This window comes from Marmota monax, unplaced genomic scaffold (genome assembly GCF_021218885.2).
Source record: "Marmota monax isolate L192 unplaced genomic scaffold, Marmota_monax_Labrador192_F-V1.1 WCK01_AAM20220418_F8-fsc00155, whole genome shotgun sequence".
NCBI classification, from domain to species: domain Eukaryota; kingdom Metazoa; phylum Chordata; class Mammalia; order Rodentia; family Sciuridae; genus Marmota; species Marmota monax.
The window spans coordinates 3799819-3826592 of NW_026694554.1; the positions used below are offsets into that span (position 1 = coordinate 3799819).

At 39.1% G+C, this 26774-nt stretch overlaps 1 protein-coding gene across 2 annotated transcripts in view; it reads right to left on the reverse strand.

The window, feature by feature from the left end:
• Tmem255a (transmembrane protein 255A) overlaps positions 1 to 26774 on the reverse strand; it is a 63044-nt gene that overhangs the window by 30503 nt on the left and 5767 nt on the right. Inside the window, exons 2-7 of one of the 2 annotated variants that reach the window (XM_046420924.2) lie at positions 25657 to 25799; positions 17195 to 17257; positions 14899 to 14988; positions 9826 to 9894; positions 8281 to 8352; positions 7801 to 7889 (exon numbers count right to left, since the gene is read on the reverse strand). In XM_046420924.2, coding sequence (XP_046276880.1) covers positions 7801 to 7889; positions 8281 to 8352; positions 9826 to 9894; positions 14899 to 14988; positions 17195 to 17257; positions 25657 to 25799 — 526 coding nt within the window. The remainder of the gene's footprint in view (positions 1 to 7800; positions 7890 to 8280; positions 8353 to 9825; positions 9895 to 14898; positions 14989 to 17194; positions 17258 to 25656; positions 25800 to 26774) is intronic. The other variant, XM_046420925.2, reaches the window with a different exon arrangement.

A 26774-nucleotide genomic window follows, 5' to 3' on the forward strand; every position in this document is an offset into this window, starting at 1 on the left:
ATTCTTTAAGTCTCCTTCCCTACAACCCCCCTGGTAAAGTCAGTTCCTTAAAGGCAATACCATGCCTTGATACCTATTTTTTGGGAGCGGTACCCAGGATTGAACCCAGGGGGGCTTAACCATTAAGCCAGCCACATCCCCAGCCCTTTTTTTTTAAAATATTGCACTTAGTGATGAGTCTCGTCTTGCTGCGTTGCTTACTGCCTCTCTAAGTTTCTGAGTCTGGCTTTGAACTTGCGATCCTCCTGCCTCAGCCTCCCAAGCCACTGGGATTACAGGCCTGAGCCACCGTACCCGGCTTGATACCTATTCTTATAGAACATTATATGGCACATAGTAGGAGCTCCATAAAAGTCTGTCAAAGGAAGTAATGAATAGAAGTAAGCTATCTTCTTTCATTTTATTACCAGCTGAAGCAATTCACGAACCACTCCATTTCCTTTCATTTCCTTTAGATTACACACTGAAAACCAGTGATATTGACTTGACCTCTCCAAAGATGAGTGAGTAGATGAAAGCCAGAGGTTCTCTGAAAGGCAGCCGCTGAGGAGCTGTGTCCTAGAGAAAGCCACCTCCTGCACAAGGCTAAATGGAATAATCTATGTTTGGTATTAAAACCTCACCACCCCTGACGTCAAAGAAGGTCTGTGGGTTCAAGGGGACAGTAGAATCTCTGTTTCTGTAGCACTGTACAAATGACTGCCTGATGTTTTTGTTCCCACTTTTTTTTTTTCTTGGCCTCCTTTCCAGGAAATGGACTGGAGGAGCTGGCAATTGATTAAAAATAGGCTTCGTGTAAGGAAAACAAATACGCATTGGGCAAAATTAAAGTCTCCAAGCCTCAGAACGCTTGTTTGCTAGCTATATTTAGGCTTTGAGTTTAGGTCTCATTGGTTTTGGCTGAAAAAAGCCCTGGGTCAAAAAAAATTTTTCCCTCAACGTTGGGACCATCCCCTCTTCAGTCTCATGGCCTAGGTTTATGACCTGATGAAAAGTTAAGCATGTCCTTTTCTACTGGCTTTGCCCCTGAAATCTTGGCATTATGACCTTGGAAAAGGGCATTGAAGGATGCCTGGGACTCACCTCTGGGCACCAAGTAGATAAAAGTCATTTCCAGGCTTGAAGATCTTTAGGAGTAGTGCTCCCATGACCCCTGTCAGTTGCCTAATCTAATATTTTATGTTCCTGTTGAAAAAGAAATTCTTTTGTTCCTTTTCAGCAAACGTCACTTGCTTTTCATCAGCTCTTTACTTATACCCCTCCCTGTGCTGAAGTCGGGGGATAATGAGATTTAGTCATGTCCCCTGCCCTTTGGGAGCCCACAATTTAACATAGCTCCTCATAAAGTTCCTTGATTAACGACAACACTGGTATAACTTGCTTTAAGAAAGTAAGTCAGTTATTAAGTTCAGATTGACAGGAAGATAAATTATGTTTGAGCCTTCAGTTTCAAAAAAAAAAAATAGAAAATATTCACCTGAGGGCTCAGCTAAATGGAATTTAAAAGACAGATTTTATGTATTCAATCTTTTTTCAGAAACACCCATTTCAGAAAGAAAGGTGTGTCTGCAAGAAATCACTTCTCAGCCCTCTCTGTGGGCCTCTCCTTCTCCAGATCTCAAGCCCAGTTCCAGCCAGCTCCCAGCCCCCACCTCAGGAGGCTATGAAATGGAAAAGGAGAGAGAGTCAGGCCAGAGGAGAACAGTGAAGAGGAGAAGGGAGGTGGCAAGAGGAGGGACAGAGAAGGGAGGAGGTAAAAAACAGGCAAAGATAGAGCACAAGAGGGAGGTGTAAGGAGAGGCAAGAGAAAAGATAACAAAACAACCTCAATTCCCTTAAGACCTCTTTTATATTCCTTTGATCATTTTTGGAAGGATGGGCTCAGGAAGTGTAATTATAGTCAGCTCTCAATCATTGCTGCTAAGGAGGGAAGTCCTTTACAAGTGTTAGCTATTATTACTATATGAATAATTGAACCCTCCAGATAATCCCTAAGCTTCATCTGAATGTCTTCCTCTTCTGCCAGAGCTTTCAACAAAATAAGACTGATTTTAGCAAAGTAGGTAAAGGGCTGATGTTGAGTTCTCCTTTTCCTTCCTACTTCCAGCCTGTCAGGTTTTAATCCTCAAACCAGAGAAAAGGACCCCCAATACCAAGAGTGAGGAATGTGCATGATGAGGAGGCTGCATCTCTCTGAAGCCTCTGGATCTACTTCTTTTCCAGTTCCCATCTGCCAGTTCTTCCTTTACTCCCTCCCCTCGCCCTCACCTCCCCTGCACTAAGTCTGAAAAAACATGTGTGCATGGGCAGGCATTGGCTGAAAACACCTTGCATGGAGAGGTGTCCGCTCATGTTCCATCACCTGCTCTGCCTTCCTGTCTATTACACCTTCTAGATTGCTCTTAAAACTATATCCTGCTTTCTATTATCCCCAAGCCAACTTAACCTGGGCTTCATTCTCTGTAGCCTGCATTATTACAATGGTCTCGTAGCTGCCTCCATTCCACCATTCAAGTGTATCTTCCATGCTGTACTTTTCTTTTTTTTTTTTTTTTAACTTTTAAAAATACTACTTTATTAAATGAATTTCACAGGTTTTACCTATCACCAATAAGCTGCCATAAACATTTATGTTCATGTCTTTGAAAAGATGTATTAATTCATTCTTGCATTTCCTTTGGCAAAACTTGGACTGAAATGATTGGATCATTCAAGTATAAGTTTAACTTCGAAAGCAACTGGCAAATTGTAAAAATGGTTGTACTATATGTTTAAGCAATTGTTGGGTCAATTAGTTTTTGAAGTAGAAAATAAATGAGCAGAGAAAGGAGAATTTCTATAGAAGCTACTCACTACCATTACTACTTAAAGAACTTTGCAACATAGCAAAACAACTTAGTTACCTCCAGAATATAAGACAACTATCATAATTAACAGAATTATACTCAAATTGTCAGATTTTTAAAATTTTAGAGCATTTATATCAGTAAAACATATCTAACTAGTTTTACAAACCAAAAAAATAGAGAGGAGTCTTTAGAACAAATGAAGATTTGAATAAATCGTAACTTATTGTAGTACCTAATTTTCTTCTAAGCAATTAAAATATAATAAAATCTGCAGAAAATATAAGATATTGTTTGATAAAATATAAAATCTTTGTTCTTTAAGTCAGTTCATTTGTAAACTTCGTTAAGAGCAGTTGGATTCCAAGCATAAATGCCTTTTTAAAGTTGCTTTAAATTCCTCTAGAACTTAAGTTTATTAGATTTGACATCAACATAGCACAAAATCCATTTAACCTTTTAAAAAGAAAGTGAAGTTCCTTGTGATAAGAAAAATATTATAGGGGTAGTTTGTTCAGAAAATTTAATTTTTGAAAGTACAGTTAGGATTTATGATAAAAATGTAGAAATTCTTATACAGCATTTAGGTTACTGAATGAAGGTATAGACAGACCAATATTTAATTTTTTGAAAATAGTACTAGGATTTGTGGTCAATGAACCACCACAACAAAAACTGTAATTTTTATCTCATAATATCTTATTATGTCATTCTAGAAACCAGAAGTAGAAAATATGAACAGGTTAACAGACTTTTACACCATTAGTTATTTCCTTGACTTATCTTAGGCCTTGAACAAGCAAAAGTATAGGCTCACTCATGAATTTTTCAGATCTATTAAACAATTAATATTTTAGACAAACCATGAATGTCATCTATACATGTAAGCATTACATAATTCTGAAAGAAAGCAGAACATTTCTGAGGTGTGGAAAGCTTAAGATTTTAGTTCTGGATTTATGTTCTCTTATAAAAATAAAATTATTTTAAAAGATACATTTTAAGAATTCAAAACACCTCTCATTTAATATACTCATTTTAACAGCTATATTTAGATTACTCATGGATTGCAAGCATGGTTAATATTTTTGAGTTATTTCTGCACCAAAGAGTTCCTAAGAGGTTGTTGTATAGAAAACAGTAACAATATTCCTCATATATGTAGACATACATTCTAATTGGTTAGCAAGCCATAAACACAAGTTACTAGATTTTAAAGACATTCTTATAAACAAGTTTAATTTACTTATCACAGATTTACTAAATTCATGTGAAAGGCATTTGTCAATATAAATCAATTTAGTATCTTGCAAACTGACTATGTATAAGCATATAAACATACAGACTTAAATTTAGAATAGTTTTAAAAGCTATATTTTTCACCTGATATTGAAATAAGTCTGTTAGGTCTTAAATTTGCATTTCTAAACTGAGGCCAGGTAGAAAATTTACATCTTAAAAGACTTAGACTAGCAAACTTGAATTGTGAGTTTCCTTTTAAGACATAGGCAGGAAACATCTACAAACCCTTCTTCCTTTAGTCCATTTTGAGAACTACAAGAATTGAAGGGTGAAGATGAGTCCTCCTCTACCCTGGAAAGAATGTGAGGACTAGGAAGAAACAGTATCTATCAGTTATGGCACAACTGAAGATGAATATCAAGGTTGTAAGTGGTCTGTACTACCTGGGATAGTATTTGCCTTGGCTGTGGCTGTTACACATTTCTCTGAAGAAAACAAGAAGATGCAAAATTGGTGTGGACAAACTCAGAATTCCTGTCTTCTCAAGGATCTGCTTTGCTGTTTTTTTGTTTTGTTTTGTTTTGTTTTGTTTTGTTTAATCTTGCCTTTGACAATCTGTCTGGTGATTGCTATTATCAGCAGTTCATTACTAGTACAAACAAGAGTACAACAAATACATTTTGTTGTTCAATTTTTGATGTTCATCAACATCATCAAAATGTCCTGTGGTACCACTGACTTCATTCTATACTTGACCACCATCAGAATCATATCAAGATATCATATCAAGATCAATCATATCAAGATCCTCATTTCTCCTTTAAACTAAGGAAAGAACTATTGCTAGCCCCACAGGATCCATTGTCATTAAGAATCCATTTGCTACAGTTTTTAGTAACATTTTATCTGTTAAGAAGAGAATGGAGTCTGGGTCAATTCCTATACTATATAGCTGGTGGACTTGTTGACTGTGTAGCCCAGTTAATAAGAATAGCTGAAGAGCTCTTACAATCTATTTCACAAGAACAACAATTTCCTTGTGAAAAATGAAATGATAGAACAGAGCAGATTGGAGCAGATGCATCTCCTTCCAAAGAACCTTCAATACCAGATCTTGCTGTCTCTTGGACTTGGAATCAATACTTTCACTACAAGAAGATAAAGACTTAAGGGCTGGTGTTGTGGCTCAGTGTTAGAGTGCTCATCTAGCATGCAGGAGGCACTGGGTTTGATCCTCAGCACCACATAAATTTAAAACGAGAATATTGTGTCTACCTAAAACTTAAGAATAAATATTTATAAAAAAGAAGATGAAGACCTAATCCTTGATATAGAGCAAGCCATGTTAGACATATATGGGCTATATGAAGGTGTACTCTCTGATATAAACAACGGTTTAAGAAGTAAATAAGACCCAGTTTGCCCTCACCAACATGTGAGAACTGACCACTGATTTTTTTTTTCAAATATATCCTGACATATCTGGACCATTAGCAATATTTTTCTCCTAGTTCTGCATATTTTTATTATTAAGAACTTATAGAATAAGTTTTGGTTTTCTTCCAGAAAAGACTGATATCATCTTTGTTTTTATTAAAAAATCTCTGACTTTAGCAGTGTTATTCCTTTACTTGTATTTGTTCTGTTAGGTTTCTTAAGGATAAGAGCAAATAATAACAAAGAAGAGAATCTCCTCAACTAACAAAGGACTGAAGCACATATCAATTATCTTACATCTTGGGACCCAATTTTATTGTTCTATCATTAATGGAAATTAAAAGGGGAACATTCCCTAGGATGGTATTTCAGTGCATTAACAGGACAATAGTAAGACATTTGTACTTGATAAGACTCCTTACTGGATTTCTAAGAATGTGTCAAACAAATGATGCCCTATCAGACTACTGGAGATAAATCTGAAAGAGAAGCATCTGTCAAAAACATGCTGTACTTTTCAATAGCTCCCAGTTGCCCATATTGTCAAGTCCAAAGTCATTCTTAAAGCCAATGAACTCTCTGCCATCTGACTTTTGGTGACAGCCCTGCCCTCACCTCCTATCAGGCCTTCTGTAACTTCCTCCACTCCTTGCCTCCTGAAGACTGCCAGAAATACCCTCTCTAATTCTACGGCCCTTTTGGTTTGTCTTCTAACTTTCTACTTACCCTTTAAGTCTCAGGTCCCACATTACCTCCTCTTTGATACTAACATCCCCCTGAAAACTCTGATTTTCATTCATTTAGGTCACCAGAGTCCCTATTATATCTATGGACCCCCACAGCACTTTTACTACATTGCAATCGATTATTCACATCTGTTTTCTCTACTAGTCTGTGGGTTCCCCAATGGCAATTTATAATCCTATCACCTATATATGTTTTAAAAGAAAGAATAAGTGATATTGTGGCAATTAGAAGGCAGAGAGCCAGAGCAGTTACAGCAGAACTAGCACCAACTCTGCTTCCACATCAGGGCCTTTGCACTTGCTGTTCCCTCAGAAATACTCTTTCTTCAGATGTCTGCTTCAAGTGCCTTCTCATTTCATTCAAGTCTCTGCACAAATGTCACTGTTATGGTTGGGATATGAGGTGTCCCCCAAAAGTTCCTGCTAATGCAGGAATATTCAGAGGTGAAATGATTGAATTGTGAGTGCTGTAACCTAACCAGTCCATTCTAGTTTGAATGGACTGACTTGGTAGTAACTGTACACAGGTGGGGTGTGGCTGGAGGAGGTGGGTCACTGGGCGGGGAGGTTGTGCCCTCGAAGGATGTGGCTCCTCCCTCCCTCCCTTTGACACTAACATCCCCCTGTATCTTCCATGCTGTACTCTTCAATAGCTCCCAGTTGCTCCCAGTTGGGGATCTGGTTCCAGATCCCCAAAGACCTGAACAGCTTTCCTCCACTGGGCCTTCTCCCATATGTGCTGCCTTACCTCAGATCCAGGGCCATGAAGTTGGCCATTTGTGGACTGGGACCCCTGAAACCATGAGCCCCAAATAAACTTTCCCTCCTGTAAATTGTTTTTGTCATGTATTTTGATCACAGTGACACAAAGGCTGACTAAAACACTCACTTTTTCAAAGAGGCCTTCTCTGGCTATTCTAACATAGCATGTGTGCATGCATGCACACACATGTGCACACACACACATGCGTCATCAAGAGCTTTCTACCTCTCCTACTTTATTTTTCTTTGGAGCTGATCACCAAACTTGCATTATATTACATATTTGTATGATTATTGACTGTCTCCCCACTAGAATAGAAGCTCCATGGGGCAAGGACTTTTGCTTTGTTTGCTGCTGAATCTTCAGTGTCCAGAACAAGTCCAGACACAGTGAAGGTGCTTAACTATTTGTTGAATGGTGTTGAACTTGGACACAGAGTTGGATTCAACTCCTACTTCTATAGTTCAATTTTGTTGTGAACTTGGGCTAGTTGTTGCTTTCCTCTAAGCTTTGCAGGGCATGTGCCTTCCCCAACTGCAAAATGGAGACAATTCTACATAACTCATGGGTAAGAATTAAATGAGGTCAAGTACATGAAAATACCTAACACAATGCTTGGCACAGAGAAGACCATTAGCTGAAACCTTTTGACAGACCAATGTCTTCTACTTCTCTGATCCCTACCACACACCCATTGCCACCCTTGGCTTTTCTAGTGCCTATTTTGATCAAACTGTTATTCCTGTGCTGGAGGCTCAACACTTACTTGCCACAGTTGTAGAGGTCACAGCAGAAGCAGGTGTTACCCCGAATGCGAGGTGTGCAGAATCCACGGCTGAGGTGAGGGCAGTTCACCTGAGGGTACATAGCAATGAAAACATGAGCTAGCATTGCACAAGAAGAAGGACCCTCTGAGATTGGAAATGCAAGTTAGTGACTGATGGAGATGGTAAGGATGACTGTGAAATGAACACACCCACACATGAGAGGGATGGGGCTGGGTGGGGAGGTGGCTAGACTTGTGCATTAAGCAAGTCACTGTGTAGCTTGGGCTTGTGCTTAACCTCATCCATAGCCCTCAGTGCCCCATCCCTGAATGGTGAACATGGAGAGGAGAAAGGATAGATGGAAGGACAGACAGAGGAATGGACAGGAGGGAAGGGAAAATTAGGGTATTGGAGGAAAGAGGACCATGTGGGAAAGAAGACGGAGGGGCCATCACATGCACTCTGAAGTACAATAGTACCTCTCTAGCTGCCTGGGTAAGGTTCCTCATAACCCTCGCGGAAGGAGAATTTTTGGTTGAGGAACTTATGACCTTACATAGGAAAAATAGGATTAGGGGGACCAGGGTTACAAGTGAACCTATGGAAGTCATTATTAATATTTTTACAGTCACCAAAGTAACACAAGAAAGCCATTACAGTGAAATCAAGAAAATAGCAAAGACATTGTACACATTTTGAGTTTGCAATACATTTTTTTGAAACTGAAAAATGTATTTTCCTTTACCACCTCTTGTTTGCAAGAAAATTTCCAGATTCTCTCTTTTTATAGATGCAATGAAGTACCTGTAAATTTGTTTTTCTTTGTTATGGAAAATATTCACAGTAAATAGGCACTCTTTTCTATAGTGGGTCTCTCATCCAACATCTCACTGCCTTTCTGAGAAACTATTAGCACATACACATTTCTATTCCTCCCTTCTAATCCAAGAATAGTTAGAAAACAATGATAAATTTGTGGTTGGTAAAAGAAAAAGGAGGTAAGTGGATAGCAGAATCATAATAAAAGTATTTGCCATGATGTCTTGGGGACAGGTCTGTCACTCTGCCTAACTTCCAGGGCACCATTCACATTGTTTTTTTTTTTTTTATGTAAAATGGCTTTCCCTGAATTTGTGCAATACAGTAGCCATTTTGCCTTCACTTGCCTCCCTCTTCTCTTCCCAATCACTAATTTATCATTTTTATAAGTATTCTTTGAGGGACTGGCTTTCAAGTTGAGTATAATAGAGTACCAAACTGTCAACAGTCCTGAAAACATAAGTAGAATTTCATACAAAGCGATCCCTGAGTTGGAGAGGGATTATGGTGTACTGAAATGAAAGCTCTCCAAAAATGACCTGTGGCTACCGCCATTGCCTATAGTTCTGTGTGAGGCATCATGGAATACAAGGAGGGATTCATGATGCAGGAGAGATGCTCTCATGTGCCTACTCAAGTATTTTGAGAGTCTCTTGGGGGTGTTATGAGAGGGATCAGGCTAATAGTCTGGACCTCTCTAGAGATTCAAGATAAACCATGTTGCTCAGTTGCTACTACTTGGCCTCCAGGCATTTTCTATGTGTAAGGCTCAGGCTCTGCCTGCTTAGTCCAGGCCTTGTGCTTTGGTGGGATTCCCACCTTTCTTCCAGCTGGGCACCAAGTCCAGGTAACTGAATCATCATTCACAGAGACCAGGGAGGAGCATGCTCTGTGGCCTCATCTGTCTCATGTGTACTCATCTGTCCCTCTTGGGATCAAAGCCACATACTGACAGGCTGATGGCTGGGGTCATAGTGGCAGCCTGTGGCCACAGAACAAAGTAAATCTGATTAGGCCTCATAAGGCTCCAACCTATGACCATGACCATGGCCTCATTAGCACTGTGCTCTGACCAACTGATCGAATCAGCTAAAGCACCTAGCAGGACATCATAGGCCTGTGAAAATGAGTTAAAGAGAGGGGGTTTCAGGCAAAATAGAAGACTTTCCCAGGAGGTAAAGACACACATCCTCATTCTGGCTCACCTCCTCAGCTTCCTTCTGGGATGTCTTGGGGACATAGTGGCACCGGTTAGCGTAGAGTGGTTTCAGATCCTGGAAAGGGAAACAGCAAACCAAAGGGGTTTTGGCTTTGGGAAATAAAAAATCAGGAGCTCTGCTTGGTAATAAAAGATTTACAAACACACACACAAAACACACACACACACACACACACACACACACACCATAGGAGGCAGTTGATTGTGTTAATTACTGAAATCTCCCATCTAGGGAACCTGAGAATGTAAGGGTCAGACAAAAATGTTCTAATAACTGCTTGCTATTGGGGTACTTGGTTAATAAGAAATTAGGAAATTGATTGAGAAATGAGTTTCTTGAAATTTCCTCTCTGGTTTTCTGTTATTAGTCTTTGTCTTCTTGAAGGCAGTCCCCAGGGAACAAGATTCAAAACTCCAGGTTACTGCGACATTACACTCCCATACTGAGAGAGCACAGCTCCAACAATGAGGTCTCATTATCACCTGCAGATGGGTCTAGGGTTGGCTGACTTGTACTACTTGCTGTCATTTCCACAGCTTTTTCAGAAGGAAGAGCTTAGGAAAGCAAGCCCCTAAAGGATGGGCAGCTATTGAGACTGCTGTAGATTTTAACTGAACTCTGAACCATTTTTCACTCACCTACACAGATTAAATAAAGCCAGTTAACTTCAAAAATACTGCTAAAGCTCAGAAAACTAACAAGGGGCTCAAGGACAGTTGATTTAACTGCTGGCCTGGCCAGCTTCCTGGTGTGGGAGCTCTCAGGTGTTGGGGGTAGGGAAGAACACACACATCCAGGGCTGTCTGGAACCCTGCAGCCTTGGGATGCTGTTCACCAACATCCCTGAGCAGTAGAGGGGTTCTGCCAAAGGCAGGTTAGGACAGGATAATAGTTTATGCAAACTGACCCTAGAGGTTTTGTCCAAGTGCCCAGGCAGAGGGAATTTATCTTTTGTCATTCTCCCTTCTGCCCCCACTTCTCTTGCCATTTCCAATCTGGTGGCTGCTTTTTCCCACACACATGATTTAGAATCTCCTATTCCAGGTACCCAAGTGCCTCCTGCTTCCTAGCCAGCACCCTCATGAAAGAGCTAGGGCTTCTCCACCAGCTGATTCTAAATGAATATCCTGGCCATTCAATGCTCTAAAAGTACATTGCCCTAGCTCAGCCTGGAGTCAGGCTGGAAAGAAATAAGGGTTCTCATGTTCACAGCTGTCAGGGTTTATTTTCCATGTTTGGGTAATGGTAAAATCATTATGATTCTGCTGCAAAAGAGGCTTAATATACTGGTCATAACCTCCCTAACCTTTTGGTTTTGTGCATTCAGCCACCAAGGGCCTTAAATGAAAACAGGTATGCATGGCGACTACCCATTTGCTGACTCTGGCTGCTATTCTTTGAATCGAGGCCTCAGGAGAAAAGCAAGAACAGGCAATTAGGAGGTGAGAAAAGGTCACTCAGCCAGGGCTTGCAAACTCTGTAACCTGCAGGTCTACCAACTTATGCAGGAAAGCATGGAAAGGGAAATTGCTTTATGTTGAATGTCTACTCTATGCCAGAATCTTTTAGGGAATGTTCACACTCATTGCTTACTTTCATCCTTGTGCTCACCCTGAAAGGAAGGTTACCATTATATAAATTTGGAAGAGAAAGAAACTGTGATACAGGAAAGTAAAGCAACTTTCCCAGCGAGTTAATGGCCATAGCAGGGAGATGGAAAAGGAAGGAAATATGAGACCAGAGAGAGAAGTCACAGGGGGATTGTGAGAAGGTATGCCTTGAGAGGATGTTCAGATTCACCCAAGCCAAAGGAATAGGGCAAGATGAGGCTAAACGGCTTCAATAACAGGACACACTGACTCTAACCCACCTAAGCTGTGCTAGGGTCCAATGCCTTTCATTTAAGTTGGCTGAAATATTACCATAGATTAATAAAGACTCCTACCTCAAAACTCTTGGATGTCAATAAGGACTCCCAGATGTCTTAGGGCAGGTGCAGTGTAAATAGAAACATTTTCTTATCTAGCCTTATCCAAAATCTCTGAATCAAATGCAACAGTACAATTCACTAACTGCAGGATGTACAGAGGGACTAGACTGAGAGGCAAGTAGTTGATCATTACAGGAAACTTCCAATAGATAGAATTTGGATTTTTACCTATTGCCTTTCACTGAAGTCAACAGTCAAAAGCATTTAGGAGTATCAGGGAAATACAAATCAAAATGATAATGAGATACTGTTTCATACTCACTAGGACAGTTAGAATCCAAAAGTCAGATAATAATGAGAGTAGGCGAGGATTTAGAGAATTTAAGAATCCTCATAGACTGCTGGTGAGAATGTCAAATATTGCAGCCACTTTGGAAATCAATCTGGCATTTCCTCGAACTACTAAACATAGTTATCATATTACCTAACAATTCCACTCCTAGATGGAAAGGAAATCAAAACAAAATATATGCCAATGCAGAAACTTGTACATAAATGTTTATATTAGCATTAACACAAATGTTTATAGCAGCATCATCCACAATAGCAAAAAAGATGGAAACAACCCAAATATCCATCAGTTGGTGACTGAACAGATAAAATGTAGTACATCCATACAATGGAAGTTATTAAGTCTTAAAAAGACATGAAGCACTGATACTTGCTATAAGTTGGATGGACCCTGAAAACTACTAAGTGAAAGAAGTTAATCACGAAAGGCCACATATTATAGGATTCCATTAATATGAAAGGTGTAGAATACGGATGTATATATAGAAAAAGAAAGTGGATTGTTGGTTACTTAGGGACAGGGAGGAATGGGGGGATAAGGAGGAGACAGATAAAAGGCATGTGGTTTCTTTTTTAGATAATAAAAATCCTTTTAAATTGACTGTAGTGATGATTACACATAACCATGGATATACTAAAAACCATTGAATTATACTCTTTAAATGGGTAAGCTACACAGAATATAAACTATCTCTCAATAGAGTTGTTTAAAAAAATTAAAAATGAAAGAAGGTGGGAAAAGAAGGAAGCCATTTTAACTCATGATGCCATCAAAATCTACTGCAGGCTTCCTAGCTTCTAGGCCTGTGTTGCCATGGAGACTGCCTCAGAGTGAATACTGCTTGTCAAATGGGGATAATAATGCCTGCCCTACATATCTCACAGGATTGCTGTGGGTCTCAAATGAGATAATAGATGTGAAGGCACATTGAAAAGCTAAATGCACTACACAAAAACAAGGAATTAGTGTTATTAAGATGGCTTCTGTTGAATACAAAATAGCATGCATGCTATGATTGACTGAAACCATGCTACAAAAATAGGTATATATATTCAGATGGTAAAATGCAAAAACAATAAGAATTACTACACTGTGGTGGTAGAATTATGGATGTTAAGAGTTACTGATGTGTCATTTGTCTTTTTAAGAGGAAAAATGAAGAAAAAGATGACTGTTCCTAGCTAAAATCTGAAGGGATGGGTCTGATAGAGGTGCTTGTATTATATCCCTGGCCTTGAAAGAAAATCAGGCCGAGGTTGTTCTCTCTCATCCCATATTTCCCTCCTTCTCAGAAATTATGTCCTGAGATGCCATTTCAGAGACTGCTTGGGCAACAGAATTGACCATATAAATTTCTTTAATCTTGACAAATGAGGGGCTGACTCTTCTGTCTGAGAGAAGGGTCCGGGAAGAAGTTGGAGTTGAAATACTGATGTCTCAAATTGTCTTAACCCAGACCTAAACATACACATGACACTCCCTCAGATGACCTGAACAATTATCCAGTCACTAAAAATGGAATTTTTAAAATTCTGATAGTATAATTTTGCTCTAATTCAATTGTTTTAGAAAACATAATTTCCAATAGTTCATGTGATATTTTCATTTTCAATGTTGATTTAGTTGGGAAAAAAAGGACTCTGAGTTTGTTGTGAGGGCTCAGTAAGTTGCTGTGGCTCATGCTTGGTTTTGGTCTGTGACATACTTTATGATTTCCTAAGGCTTAGGTCCTTTTGCCTTTTTGAGCTCCTTTCTCCATTAAAATATTTAAAAATCATATTTCCCTTGTTATAAATGTGCTACATTTTATGACTGCATTGGTACAAAAACAAATATATGTAAAAATATAGATATGAAAAATATATATAATATATATATAAATAAAGGTTCATCATTTTTCTTTTTATTTGAAATGAAATAATAATATTTTTGTGGGACTCTTAAAGTACTATGGGTCCTAAGCCCTGTGCTTACTCTGCTTAATGGAGAAACTTTCCTTGTGCCAGAAATCTGCTATACTGTGAAGCAGAAAGTACTGAAAGAGGGGCAAGGACTCTGATAGAAAGCTAAATGGGAATATCCTTAGAGCCAGACCTCTCCAGAGAAGAAGCACAGGTTTGGGACTCAGGAGTAAAATGGTTCTTACTCAAGGCAAAGCTTCTCCAGAGCAGGAAGCGTTTGGCACCTGAACTGTGGTACTGGGCTCTGATTGGAGGCTTTTGGCTCTGGGCTTTCTCCAAATCCCCAATTACATCACCAATCTCTGACCACTGTTGTAGGAACATTAGAGTTCAAGTGCCTGAGAAAAGATGACTGTGTCCTCATCATCTGCTCTTGCTGTTGCAAGGGAGGCCATCCATGAAAACTTTCAATGCTTTCAGGAAGTTTTGTGGTTTCCCGCTTTCTCTCCCTATCCGCAATACTAGTTTCCAAGCCATTCCTCCAACCCCAAGCCCCATGTGTCTTCCTTTCCAAATCATACAGTCAAAGGTCTAGATCTAGCCCTACTACTACTGGGCAGCCTTCCCTAAGAGAGTCCAAGATAAGCCACTGTGGCTTTCGGAGTTTATATCCCTGGCTAAGACCTGATTCTCTAGAAGCTTATGTGTCCTTTGGTGTTCTCATCCTAATTGTCAGCTCTTGAGGAAAGAGACCCTGCCTTCTATGTCATGTGTACTCTTCAAAGCACTTAGCGCAGCACTCAATGTCCAGCATACATTCAACGGAAACTTGCTGTACTACACATTCACTTCAACACAGGGCTAATAATACTCACAATGTGTCTGGCAGCAAAGACCCCGTCAACTATGGCACAACAAAAAGCTGCAATCACACCAAAGCTGATAAACACAATAGAAGCCACCAGCTGCAAGGGGGGAACAAAACAAAAAGTATCTGTTAGCCTTCTACAGTTGCTGTTTCTGGAGACGGGGTGATCCCCAAGAGACTGCCAGCCAAAGCACAACTCTAGCCTGCCACCCCATGGAGATGCTCTTTTTTTTTTGTCATGCAGGGTGAATGGGAGTGGGGCTAAGTGGGGAGAGAGAGAAGAGGCAACTGAAGCACTTTTTTTTTTTACATTTTCAGAGAAAGGTAAGAAATTCACTCTCTGAGCACCAAATGGAGAGGAGGTTTGCTGGTATCAAGTATGCTGTCCTTGGAGGAATTTGACTTGTGAAGCCCTTCCATCCTCAGACTCAGAAAAATGTTGGACCACTGACATCATGTCTTCTAACCCTCTATTTTATTTATGTGGAAATGAAGGCACAGTGAGGCAAGTGGTGTGCCCATGGTCTCCACGTAGTCTATAGATAAACCTGGTGTCTACCAATTCCTACTGCATTGCTATCTGTACCCCCTCACACTGCTGCTGGACAGCATAGTGAATCCTGATGAACACAAAGGTGATTCTGAGGTCCTACGTGCCCTTCTCCTTCACTGAAGAAAAACAACATTCAACTTACTAAAAATTAAATGTCAGGGACATTTTACAAAGGCTGAAGTCTCTGAAACTGAACAATTCTGTGTGTTATATATGGAAACGTTCAAATAAGAAAAAATGTTTGCTCAAACCAGACTGCCCTATTCTCTAATGATGTTAGGTAACACAAATTTTCCTAATAACTGTGTTCTATTATAAAGGTAATACTACAACCCAATATGTCAGTACAGAGGTATTTGAAGGTGTTTCCAGGGGCAGGTCTTTCCTACATGCTACCTAGGTCTACCATCTGCCTTTGTTGACTCTCAGAACTAGATAAAATCCTCATTTTTTCTTTCTTGAGGTTTGAGAGGGGAAAGATAAGGAAACAGCATGGCATCAAGCTACTCTCCAAGGAGAAGGAAAAAAATCAAAGTCAAGGCCACCTTAGGGTTCTCCCTACTTCAACAGGCTAGAAGGAAATACTTATCTCCTTTGGGAGTTGTTCAGAAACCTCTCTCCATAAATCTCAATTCACAGCACTACAGAGAATTGGTAAATAATGGATGAACAATGTCATGAAATTGGCATTATTAGCTATGCTATAATCAGCTATACAATTAAAACTTGCCCATTATTTTGAATAATTTAAAACCAAAGTGCAAACACAACTGGATGGGGGAGAGTCCAGGTAAAATGGAAAAAAGAAAACTATTAGAACTCCCCCGAGGGTGATTCTCCATATTGCTAGGGGAAAACATATGGTTAGAGTTCTGTGTCCCTGGAGCCATTACATTATCTGATTAAACTTGCTGTTAAATAGACCCCATTATCAAAATTTCAATGCCACAGAGACTTGTGCAGGGGGAGTCTCATCAGTCCAACCTCTGACCACTCACCAAGTTCTTTGATTTACAAGTCTATAAAACAGCAATATACTTTCAATTCACTCTGTACCTTCTTTTCTTGTCCTGGAGAAAGCTTTCTTACACTGAACCAGGGAAATACAACAGCTTGCACTTAGGGGTTAGTATTAGGGTATTAGGACATTAAACTTTCCAAGCTTCACCTTCTGTTATATACTCATCCTTCCTTTCCACCTTATGACATACTTTGGACTATGGGTAATGGAGATGTTTGGGCTGGCTTCACAATTTTAGTTTGTCTTTTTTGTGCACCAAGTACATTAGTTTTCTTAATCAGAGTAATCTCCTAAAAGTCAGGAACCCTCTGTAAAAACTTTCCCAAAAGATTATGTGTCAGAAAGGAAGATGTGAGGGTCACTAATAATTCAGGACTGCAATGGCAGAAATCACAAAAGCAAAGGTATTTCAGGCAAGGATGACAGCCTGACTTGACAGGCTGGAGCACTCCTTTGAGAGTGAGGAGGAAAGCAAAGGACAGGATCCAGAATATTCTATCCCCATGGCTTAAGGAGACTACTAGCCAGGCCACTGAGGAAGCATTAGGCAAAATGAGAACAAGTCCCATACCACAGGCTCACTGTAAAACAAATTCTCTAGAGGCTTAGGAAAAAAGACAAAGTAGTAATTTCTTTTGTGGCCAAATCTGTGCCAACTTAAGAGATATGTTACTTATCCACATAAATGTTGAACCTTTTCAGAAGAATTCTATAGGGATGAAAACTTACCATCTGCCGCTTGTTCTCAACAAGGTTTGATCCAATGATTCCGAGGAATGATCCAAAGCCGAGCTGAAAAGCAACATGGTATACATAGTCTGTGGGAAGACAGCTTCACCACATCATCCTGGCTCCTGGATATGATTCAGGATGATGGAAAAAAAAACTGGAGTGTAACTGCTAAAGCCACATGCAGTTACTTACACAAATAAAGCATGTGCAATAAAAGTATTTTCTCTCCTACCATTTGTCAATTTTCCCTTGTCACAATGAATCACACCTAAAAAGAACTTATGTGCCCCCAACTAAAAGTAAAGGTCAACTATAGCTTTTCAGAGCCTGCCTATTTCAATTTCAATATCCATTACCTAGCATGTGACTGGTGAGTCAGTACAAGACATATAATGATGAAAAGCACACATTACATTCTGATCTTTATCTGTTTTTGAAAAGGACCTTCCACTTTGATGCACGGGTTATAGTATAAAGGTTTGCAATAGCAATTTTTGATGCATCTGGCGTACTAATCAAACTCAGGAAGTACTTTAAAAATCAGCAAGCACCTTAACCCACACTAAAAAAATAAAAATAAAAAAGAATTTTTTTTGAAAGCCTATATTTGTGGTTGACCCACTGCAATTTATGTTAGCACTTATTCACCTCTTCTTCCATCTCTGCTTCATTTATGGATAGAAAGCATTCATTAAAGGGTGAATAGAAATGGCAGTGTAAAACCCTGAAAAACAATTTCCCTGTCTAAGTGGCTTGGATTATGGCTCAGTGTAGCAGATCCCACTGCCCTCTCAGCTTTGCCATTAGTGGACTGAGTCTGCCAGTCTCAGCCGAAAATGATCACTAACCGATAGCTATTGATGAAGATGAAAATGGAAGAAGTAAAAAGTGGTGAGAATGGACCAATAAATCTTAACACAAGTTCAGCAATGTAGTTACATTTCTCTTTAGCCTCACTAATGGTCTGGGTTTCCATCTGCAGCTTTACCTTGGCTCACAGGAGCATCTATTTCAGTCTGAGGCCCTGAAGCCTTACACTGATGCCTGGAAACTTAATGAACCCAAGGGCTGGGCTTGGTGGGGTGCTGCAGGGGAACTAAGTGGTTGTCTCAGGACCCCGAGAACAAAAGAAAATGAAAGGCAAGAATGGATGCAAATTTCCAAGGACTCCTGTTGAGTCACTCAGTGAGCAATCATTTTTTTTCCTTCTTTTTGGTACTGCAGGATTGAATCCAGGAATACTCAACCAGTGAGCCACACACCCCAGGCCCTTTTTATTTTATTTTTTATTATTTTTTATTTTGAGATAGGGCCTTGCTAAGTTGCTGAGGCTGGCATCCAACTTGTGATCCTCCAGCCTCAGCATCCTAAGCAAGCAATCACTCTTAGAAAACAGAAGCTGAAGGGTATAAAGGCATTTTCCATGCCACCCAAGACTCTACTGAGAAGATTCTCATTAAGTACTTAATCTATGCCTGTCTCCATAATAAGTGGCTACCTCATAGGGACTGTGTGAGGATTAACCAAAATGACACATTCAAAGAACTTTGCATAGTGCCTGGCACCACAGTAAATACCAAGTAAATATTATTTTGATCTAGAGGTTATTATTACTATTTTTAAAGTCCTTTAACTTTTGAGCCACTCTAACCTGATATGAGCTGGAAAATCCTATCATTATTTGCTTTATTTAATGATAAGAGACTTTCCCTGTTCTATCTTATCTTCCCCTCCAATATGTTCCACAGCTTTTATTTTTTTAGAAGAAATTCCATGGATAGTCTGTGCTTGTGGCACTCTGGATCACTTGTGGAGATGGAAAGAAATTTGGATGCAGCTTCTTACAGGAAAAATAAGTCCTTTTCCCAAACAGTTCATCAGCTTCTACAGATATTCATAAAATGTCTCCTGAACCTCAAAAACAATCTTTTGCCTAAGAGAGGAAGCAAATAAACTGATTATTCCTGAAACTCAAATAACTCTCCAATGGCAGTGGCCAGAAGAAGTGGGCCCAGTCCTTGAGGAACCGACTAGAAAGAAAAGACACTCCAGAACTGGAAATCCTCAGCCAGCCAGTCATTTCATCTAGTTCCCCCACCTCCTTTATATTCCATTCTATTCCACTCCAAACCATTCAGTCTTCTAACATTTACTGAGTACCTCTGTATCAAATGTGTAAGAAGGCATGGTCCCTGTCTTTTAAGAGGGCACAGTCTTGTAAGGAACAGACAAACAATGGGTTAAGGACCACAGGGGAGGTAAAAAGAAAGTGCTATAGGAACAGAGAAGAATTCTGTATTTTATCCCTGGCTTGGCTATTTGTAAACTGCGTGACCTTGTGCCAGTCCCTTAACTACCCTGTGCTTTGGTTTCCTCATCTATAAAATGGGAATCATAATAGTATCTACCACACAGGGATTAACTAAGATAATATATGTAACATACTTGCGTAAGTTAGGCTACTAAATAAATGGTAGCTCTAAGATTTCACAGAGAAGGAGACATTTTATATGGGTTCAAAGTATAGACACAGTTCAGTAGGCAGAATTAATAACCCACTGAGTCATGTCTGGAAGAATTCACTTACCTGGAATGATAGGTTGAGGAAATCATCAATGTCACTAAAAAGACCTTACATTTAAAGCATTTTAAGTTAAAAAAGGACTTACCCTCTATTTTGGTCACAGGAATGCTATGTAGTTTGGCAGAGCTGGTATCATTCCCATTTGACAGATGAGAAAATGGAGGACTAGCGAACAGTGAGAACTTGCCTACTCTTAGAGCAAGTTAACATCAGGCCTAGGATTAGTCATCTGGTCCCTGACTAATATCCAATGTTCTTTTTGCCACATCTTGCTGGATTTGTGACCAGTGTTACTAGAATAGTGACCTCCAAGTAACAAGGGACTCTTTGTTGCCCCCTAGGGAAGAAGTTCTCTGAAAAGAAGGAGTGAGAAGTCTTATTTGAGGAAAAGTTGGAGAGCTGAAAATAAAGAACTGAGCAAGCATAGTTGTGCACACCTGTAACCCTAGCTACTCATAAGGCTGAGGCAGGAGGATTGCAAGTCTGAAGCTACTACCTTCAGCAACTTAGTGAGATGAGACCCTGTCTCAAAATATTTTTTAATAAGGACTCGGGATGTAGCTCAGTGGTAAAGTACTTGCCTAGCATTTACAGGCCCCGTGTTCCATCCCCAGTGCTGGAAAGAAGGAAAAGGAGAAGATGAAGGGGAAGAAGAAGAACAACAACAACAAAACTGAATCAACAGAGTTTCCTGAAAATGGGCAGCTACTTCTAATAAAGTGCTTGCTCTCTTCAGACCTCAGAAAGGTAAGCTGTGTGGTCCCCCATCAAGAGCTTCATGGAATCATGTAATGTTCAGACCTTTGGACCTCCATCTTGATTCCCCACTACCTGAACAAATAATTAGTTTGCTTTGTTTTTGGCTGCCTTCCATATTTGGAAGAAAAAAAGATAAATCATTAGAAATCAAAGTCAGATTCAAGGGCTCTGTTTGGACTGCACCTCCTCACCTATGCCTATTCCCATCCACTGCTCCAGACACAGAGGGTTGAGGCTCAGAAGGATTAGTCATTTGGTAAATATTATTGGAAATCTACTCTGTAGCAAGCACTGTGTTTGATCTGTGATTTAGAAGTTAGGAGTTGGGAAGGGGTACAATACTCAGACCAATGAAATTCAGGCTTAAGGAGCTCAAACTATAGTTAGGTAAACCAGTGCACAATCCCTTTCTGTAATCTTGAAATCCACAAAGCTCTTAAAACAAAAAGAGTTCTCTGGTAACTAACTTGGTAGCAAAGTCTGACCTTGAGCTAATATGAGATTATTTTATAATCTTTATCCCACTAAATGTAAAAATTCATACGTTGTTATAGAAATGTGAAGACATTTGATTATGGTACTTGATACTTCTCAAAGCCTTGCTGGAGTGCTAGGTAATATATGGCACTTGCACTGTATAATTTTTCTAAAATAAAAAATAGTCTAAATTTGGAATCACACCTGGCTGAAGTGTTCAGATAAGAAATAATGGACTCATATAAATAAACCTAATAAAATATAGCCCAACAGATGCCACAGAGCAACATATGAGTATTTTCCAGGAATCACAAATAGGAGGAATCCATAGTAGAGAGTTTAAAGATGGTAGATACCACTGTGGACTCCAGTAACTGAGAAATGTTCCCGCTATGTCTGTAAGTTGGGATGGGACAGAACATTTAGATAGATAACAGAAAGGACATTTGGGGAAAATGTGAGCAACTGCACCAAGGCAGAAAGATCCAAATCTTGTTCATGGGACTATGACAATCTTGGCAAAAGAGAAGTAATGGGAGACAGTCAATGAATTGTGCCATTATAAAACTCTTATCCAGAAAAATCAGGATTTAAGTCTCATTTTAAAATATACTTCAAATTAGGGATTTATATTTTAGAATAAACTTAGATTTTAGAAACATTTTCAATAAGAGATGGAAAAAGTTTCTGCCTAATTCACACTAAACCACAAAAACTAATATCCATAGCTTCTTATATTTCCTCAGTATTCAAGTTAATTTTAAAAATTGGTATTGTCAAAAGAATCTTCACAAGTGAAGCTGAAGTCACATTGGCCTACAAGTTTTAGACTACTGGCTGTTTTGAATGATTCCTGTTGTCCCTGTCTCCTAATACTTCACTGTAACTCTGATGTGATTGTCAATCAACTGACCCCCACCTTCCAGGAAATGGAGCAGAAACACCTGTTTTTTTCTCCTGAAAGAAAACAGGAAAGTAGGGACCTAATAGTACAACAACTGGAGAGAAGTTACTGAAATGAAAGCCTTTCCCTTCTGCTCAGTGGGCCCACTCCTTCTTGTGGGTTGCTTGGGAAACATATTTAGAAGCTTCATTCTCTTGGATCTGAGGTAAAAGGATTAGAGGGAAGGAAAGACCTCTCTCACCTGCCGTTTTCTGCTAGAACCCAATCAAGGGTCTTCAATTTTTAGGCCTTCAAAGTAGAAAGCTCACCAGAACTCTTTTGGAATGAAATATGTCTTCAAAACATTCAAAAACAGTGAAAGCCTTAGTTAGCCACTTTATCTTTGCCAATTTTAAAACCTTACTGTTCATCCTGTAAGGTTATGTCTTTAAAAATGTGTTTATGTGTCTTAGAACAATGATACTACTTTCCAGCTCAGGTAGAGAAGCTAACACACTGTTATAATGTACCTCACCATACAGTGGCATCTGGTTGGCAAAATGAAAATGCCCCTGAATAGTCTGACATGACTTGACAATTATGTAAATTGAATTATATTTTAAATGCCAGAGATATCAATATTTAAATGAACTGTATGCTGTATGGTAAGTTTCTTTTAATCTAATAATTTTCCCTAATTTGTCTGTTTTGAAATTTTAAATTCTCATATATTGTTAACACATTTAACCAGACTCCAAAATAGCCTGGTTCAGAGTTACCTGACATTTTCAAAAAATTCTATACAATGGTAATTTATATTAAAAGTAACCAATCTGACAGTGCAGAATCTTAAAATGTCATATTATACTTCTGGTTTTCTTGCTAAGCACGTTTTATTAAGTTTTATTTCTCCATGTGGTCGCTGGTCCACCAAAATTATACTCCCCTGGGGTGCTCATTAAAATGTAGATTTAACATGCATTACTTTTTCAATCAAAGGTTAGCTTATGAAAAGCTCCTGAAATGCACGTTTGTAGGCCCCACCCAGAATCAGAATCTCTTGTGGGAGGGAGGAAAGATCTATATTTTTCCCAGTTTCACCAGTTTCTTGGGTGGGGAAAACCACTGGTCTAGGGTTTACATAGTAACTCCCTAATAACCAAAATATTCAATTAGTGAAAGCTCCTCATTCCCAGACGAATCTGGATTCTCAGGTGTTTACTATTTTAGAGGTAGGAGTCCTGATTTGTATTTGTTATAACATGATCTGACTTATAAACTCAAATGGATTTTTTGATTTTTCAAGCTGTTATCTTCTCCCCTTCATGTTAATTTTTTGTAATTAAAACCCATTTTAAAGGAACAATCTACAGGAACTATGAGAGCAAAATTTTAAAGGTTAAACCGTGGGGACACACTGTCCAGTAGGATGGTTCTTGTATTAACACTTCCATGTTAACTTTTAGTGAAACCCACACCTACACAGACACTCGCCCCCACTGCTTCAACTTGCAATGCTAGCTGAACATCAGGTACTTGAATAACAACAATCACGTTCCCTCCTTCCTTTATTAATATATTCCAACCTAGCCACCCACAGTCAGATATTCTACAGGGAAGGTTTATAGCCACTGTTCATGAATAGTAGTTTGTACTCTTGGGAAAATACCTTCCCCTCACCCACCGTGACTGTGAATCTTGGCTTGAGCATTTGCTCATCAGTCAGAAATATTTTACTAATGCAGCTACCTGAAACACACAAAGTCACACAGACCCTATGAATTGCTTTTCCAAGCCACCAAAATGCTCTCTTACCCCCTCCTTTCCTCCCCTTCACTTTGCTTGTGTTTAAAAATAAAACCCAATTCTGCTGACGACTGCTTTTCTTGCTTCACCACAGGAAGTAGACTGGGTGAGTTCTCACATCATGTGTTTTTCAGAGGGTACAGAACACCAACCGGTGTCTGTTAGACACCTGCCCTCTGCTGGGGCTGGGGGGTAGCCCTGCCTGACCAAAAGCTTCAAAGGAACTTCCCCTGGCAGCCTTTAGCTGGAGGGAGATGCAGCTCACATCAGGCCCCACATCAGGCCCCAGCCTCACAAGGACTATTGAGGAGTCTAACTGTGGAATGGAATCGGTGACCTAGGCAACAGGCTCCAGGCTTGGTCAGTCATAGCACTGGCTTGTCAAAGGCATCATCTTTAATCCGTTCTCCACCCTTTGCTTCTCTCTCCACAGGGGTGAAGTGGGATGCAAAGAGATAAGTGTGTGTGCCCACACGTGTGCATGAGGACAACTAACAACAACAACAAAATATATCTGACCTCTTTGTCTTCCTAAAATAAAAATAAACTGTCCTAAACTTCTTTCTTGTTCTCTAGCAGTTACAATCAGGGAGCTATTTGATATTTAAAATATGATCCAACCTCCAGAGTTAGGTTTTTGGGTTCAACAGCAGTGTCCACAGAGCTGAATGAAGATTTTTTGTTTTTATATTTGAGACAGGGTCTTCCTACATTGCTCAGGCTGGCAAATGAAAATTTTTAAGTGCAATGAATTTGACTTTCTTCAAAGTGGATTGGATGTCCTTTGAAGGTGGGTAAAACAATCCACTGGAATATGGAAAGTAACCATTAGAACTCCTGTTTCCTATTTATTATTTGTCTAAAATAAGAAGAAAGAAATTAAGTATTACTAATAGTCAATAAATGGACTGTCACTGGCACCGTCCATAAGTGTGAATGTCAGATGATCAGGTGAGCCATCCTTCTCGAAGAGGGCAAGTTCCAAGCAGCAAAAGGTTGATGGTGGGGTGATTTATGTATCCCAGATTGTATTATCTAGTTTTAGTTAAAGTAGTTCCAACAATATGGACAAGAAATTTGGAAAGACTGTTGAGAAATCACAAATTGAAGATGATCCTAATAATATAAGTACAAATGAGCAACAAGAAAATGGCAGAGTTGATACTTCTAACTCCTAGGGAGAGTTCTTTGTCAGCCACATTGTGAGGTCAATAAAAATCAGTGACCAAATAAGATTAGGGTTAATCATACCTGATAAGAAGTCAGTCAAAAACATCTACAATTATCTAGCAGGGTTATTTGAAATAAGGATTTATAGCCACTATCTTTACTGACAAACTTCACACTAAGCACATATTTATCCTGTGACATTTTAGTTAATGTTTATAAGAAGATATTAAAAATCATTTATTTCATTTTAATCTAATTTTTGAATTTCCATGTTTGTATAACTTTAATGAACATGTACATACCTTATAAGTGAATAAACACACATACAACTCCTGCATCTTTTTCCTGATGGGAGTTCAGGGTCATTTTGAAGAATAGTGCTGTTGGTCATAGTGTGTCAAGTTGCCAAGGTCTTCAGATTTCAGGTAAGGTCAGATGACCTCTAATATATATAGGAAAGCAGATGTCCAGAGAAAGGATCTTAGCTAAAGGTTAACACTGCTAATTAGGAACATTTCCTAAACTAGAAAACAGAGGTCTTAAAAAGTAAGGTGATCTGCTCAGGATCACACTCATAGTTAGGGATGGCACTGGGATTCTTCCGAGTTTTAGTCTACAGTTTTTAACAGGGTTAGAGTTGCCTCTCTGTATACAGAAGGATATAAAGAGAAAATCTGAACAAACACTAGAAACTCAAACAGAATTGAAAACCATCAAAGTAGAGTAGGAATCTCTGTAGCCAGCAAGCTATGGAGACCTACCTATGTTTTCTATACTTACAATGACTCCTGGGTAATAACCTCCAACGGTCACATTCTGGGTCCTGGTGGTTGCAGCAAGGCCCACCGTGAGAATTAACACAGACACTATAAGCAAAGTCACGGTGACATAGATGGAGTTTCGTTTCCTCCGATTGAAGGCTCCTGAAAACATACAGAGAAATTGAAATTGCTCATTTCAGCCAGCAAAAGGAGTGACTTAAAGAAAAAATTTACTAGTTTTTTTCCTACTCCTACTGGTAACTGGGGTTATCTCTGGGGAGTGGGATTATGGGGAACAGATGGAGCTTTCGTTTTTGTGGTCATTGGGTGCCACTTTATAATAAAAAAATACATTTCCAGTTTGAAAATAAACAACAGAAGAAAATTCACCAGTTACATAAAAACAAAACAAGTTTTGTACTTTTGGCATTCTATAAAAGATGTGTCATACCCACTTAGCAGAGTGTTTTTTTAGGCCAAATTATAAGGCATATGATGAATGAGAAGTGTTTGTGTGGAGATATTAAATGAAAATATTTTAAAGCCAATATGAAACTAAGGAGGTTTTTTTCATAAGCTTAGAGATATGAAATTTCATTTTCAGTGTAAATATCAGAACCAAGCCAGGTACTGGTATTCTTTTTCATTTATTTCTGACATTTGCCACCTCATGTATAAACTTTAAAATGGTGTATTGGCAAGATTTGTCACATAACAAATGTGTGTAATAAAGTAAGTGTTTGGAGGCTATTAGTCCACAAAGATATCTATCGGGGGAGGTAGATGGGAAAGATTATAACTTATACACATTTAGGCTTATGTGAGGATGACATAAATATAAATGATGAGAAACTCATTCTCCTAGTCAGGGCTTATCAGACCTGATAGCACAAACCAATATTTTTTTTCAAGAACAGGCTTATTAAGTCAGATAGAAAAATGGTGTCTAGGCTCAATTTTCAATTTAATTTTTTAAAGGAACCATGCATTGCTTCACACTTTGCAGGCATTTCTCTGGCATGGGAAGGAGGTCCTCAAAAGAAATCCCAGGGGGGAGTTACTATATAGGAGTTGGGGGTGGCTGTAATAATCAAATGGGAATGCTAAATGCTATGAGAGTCTGGTTATCTAATGGAA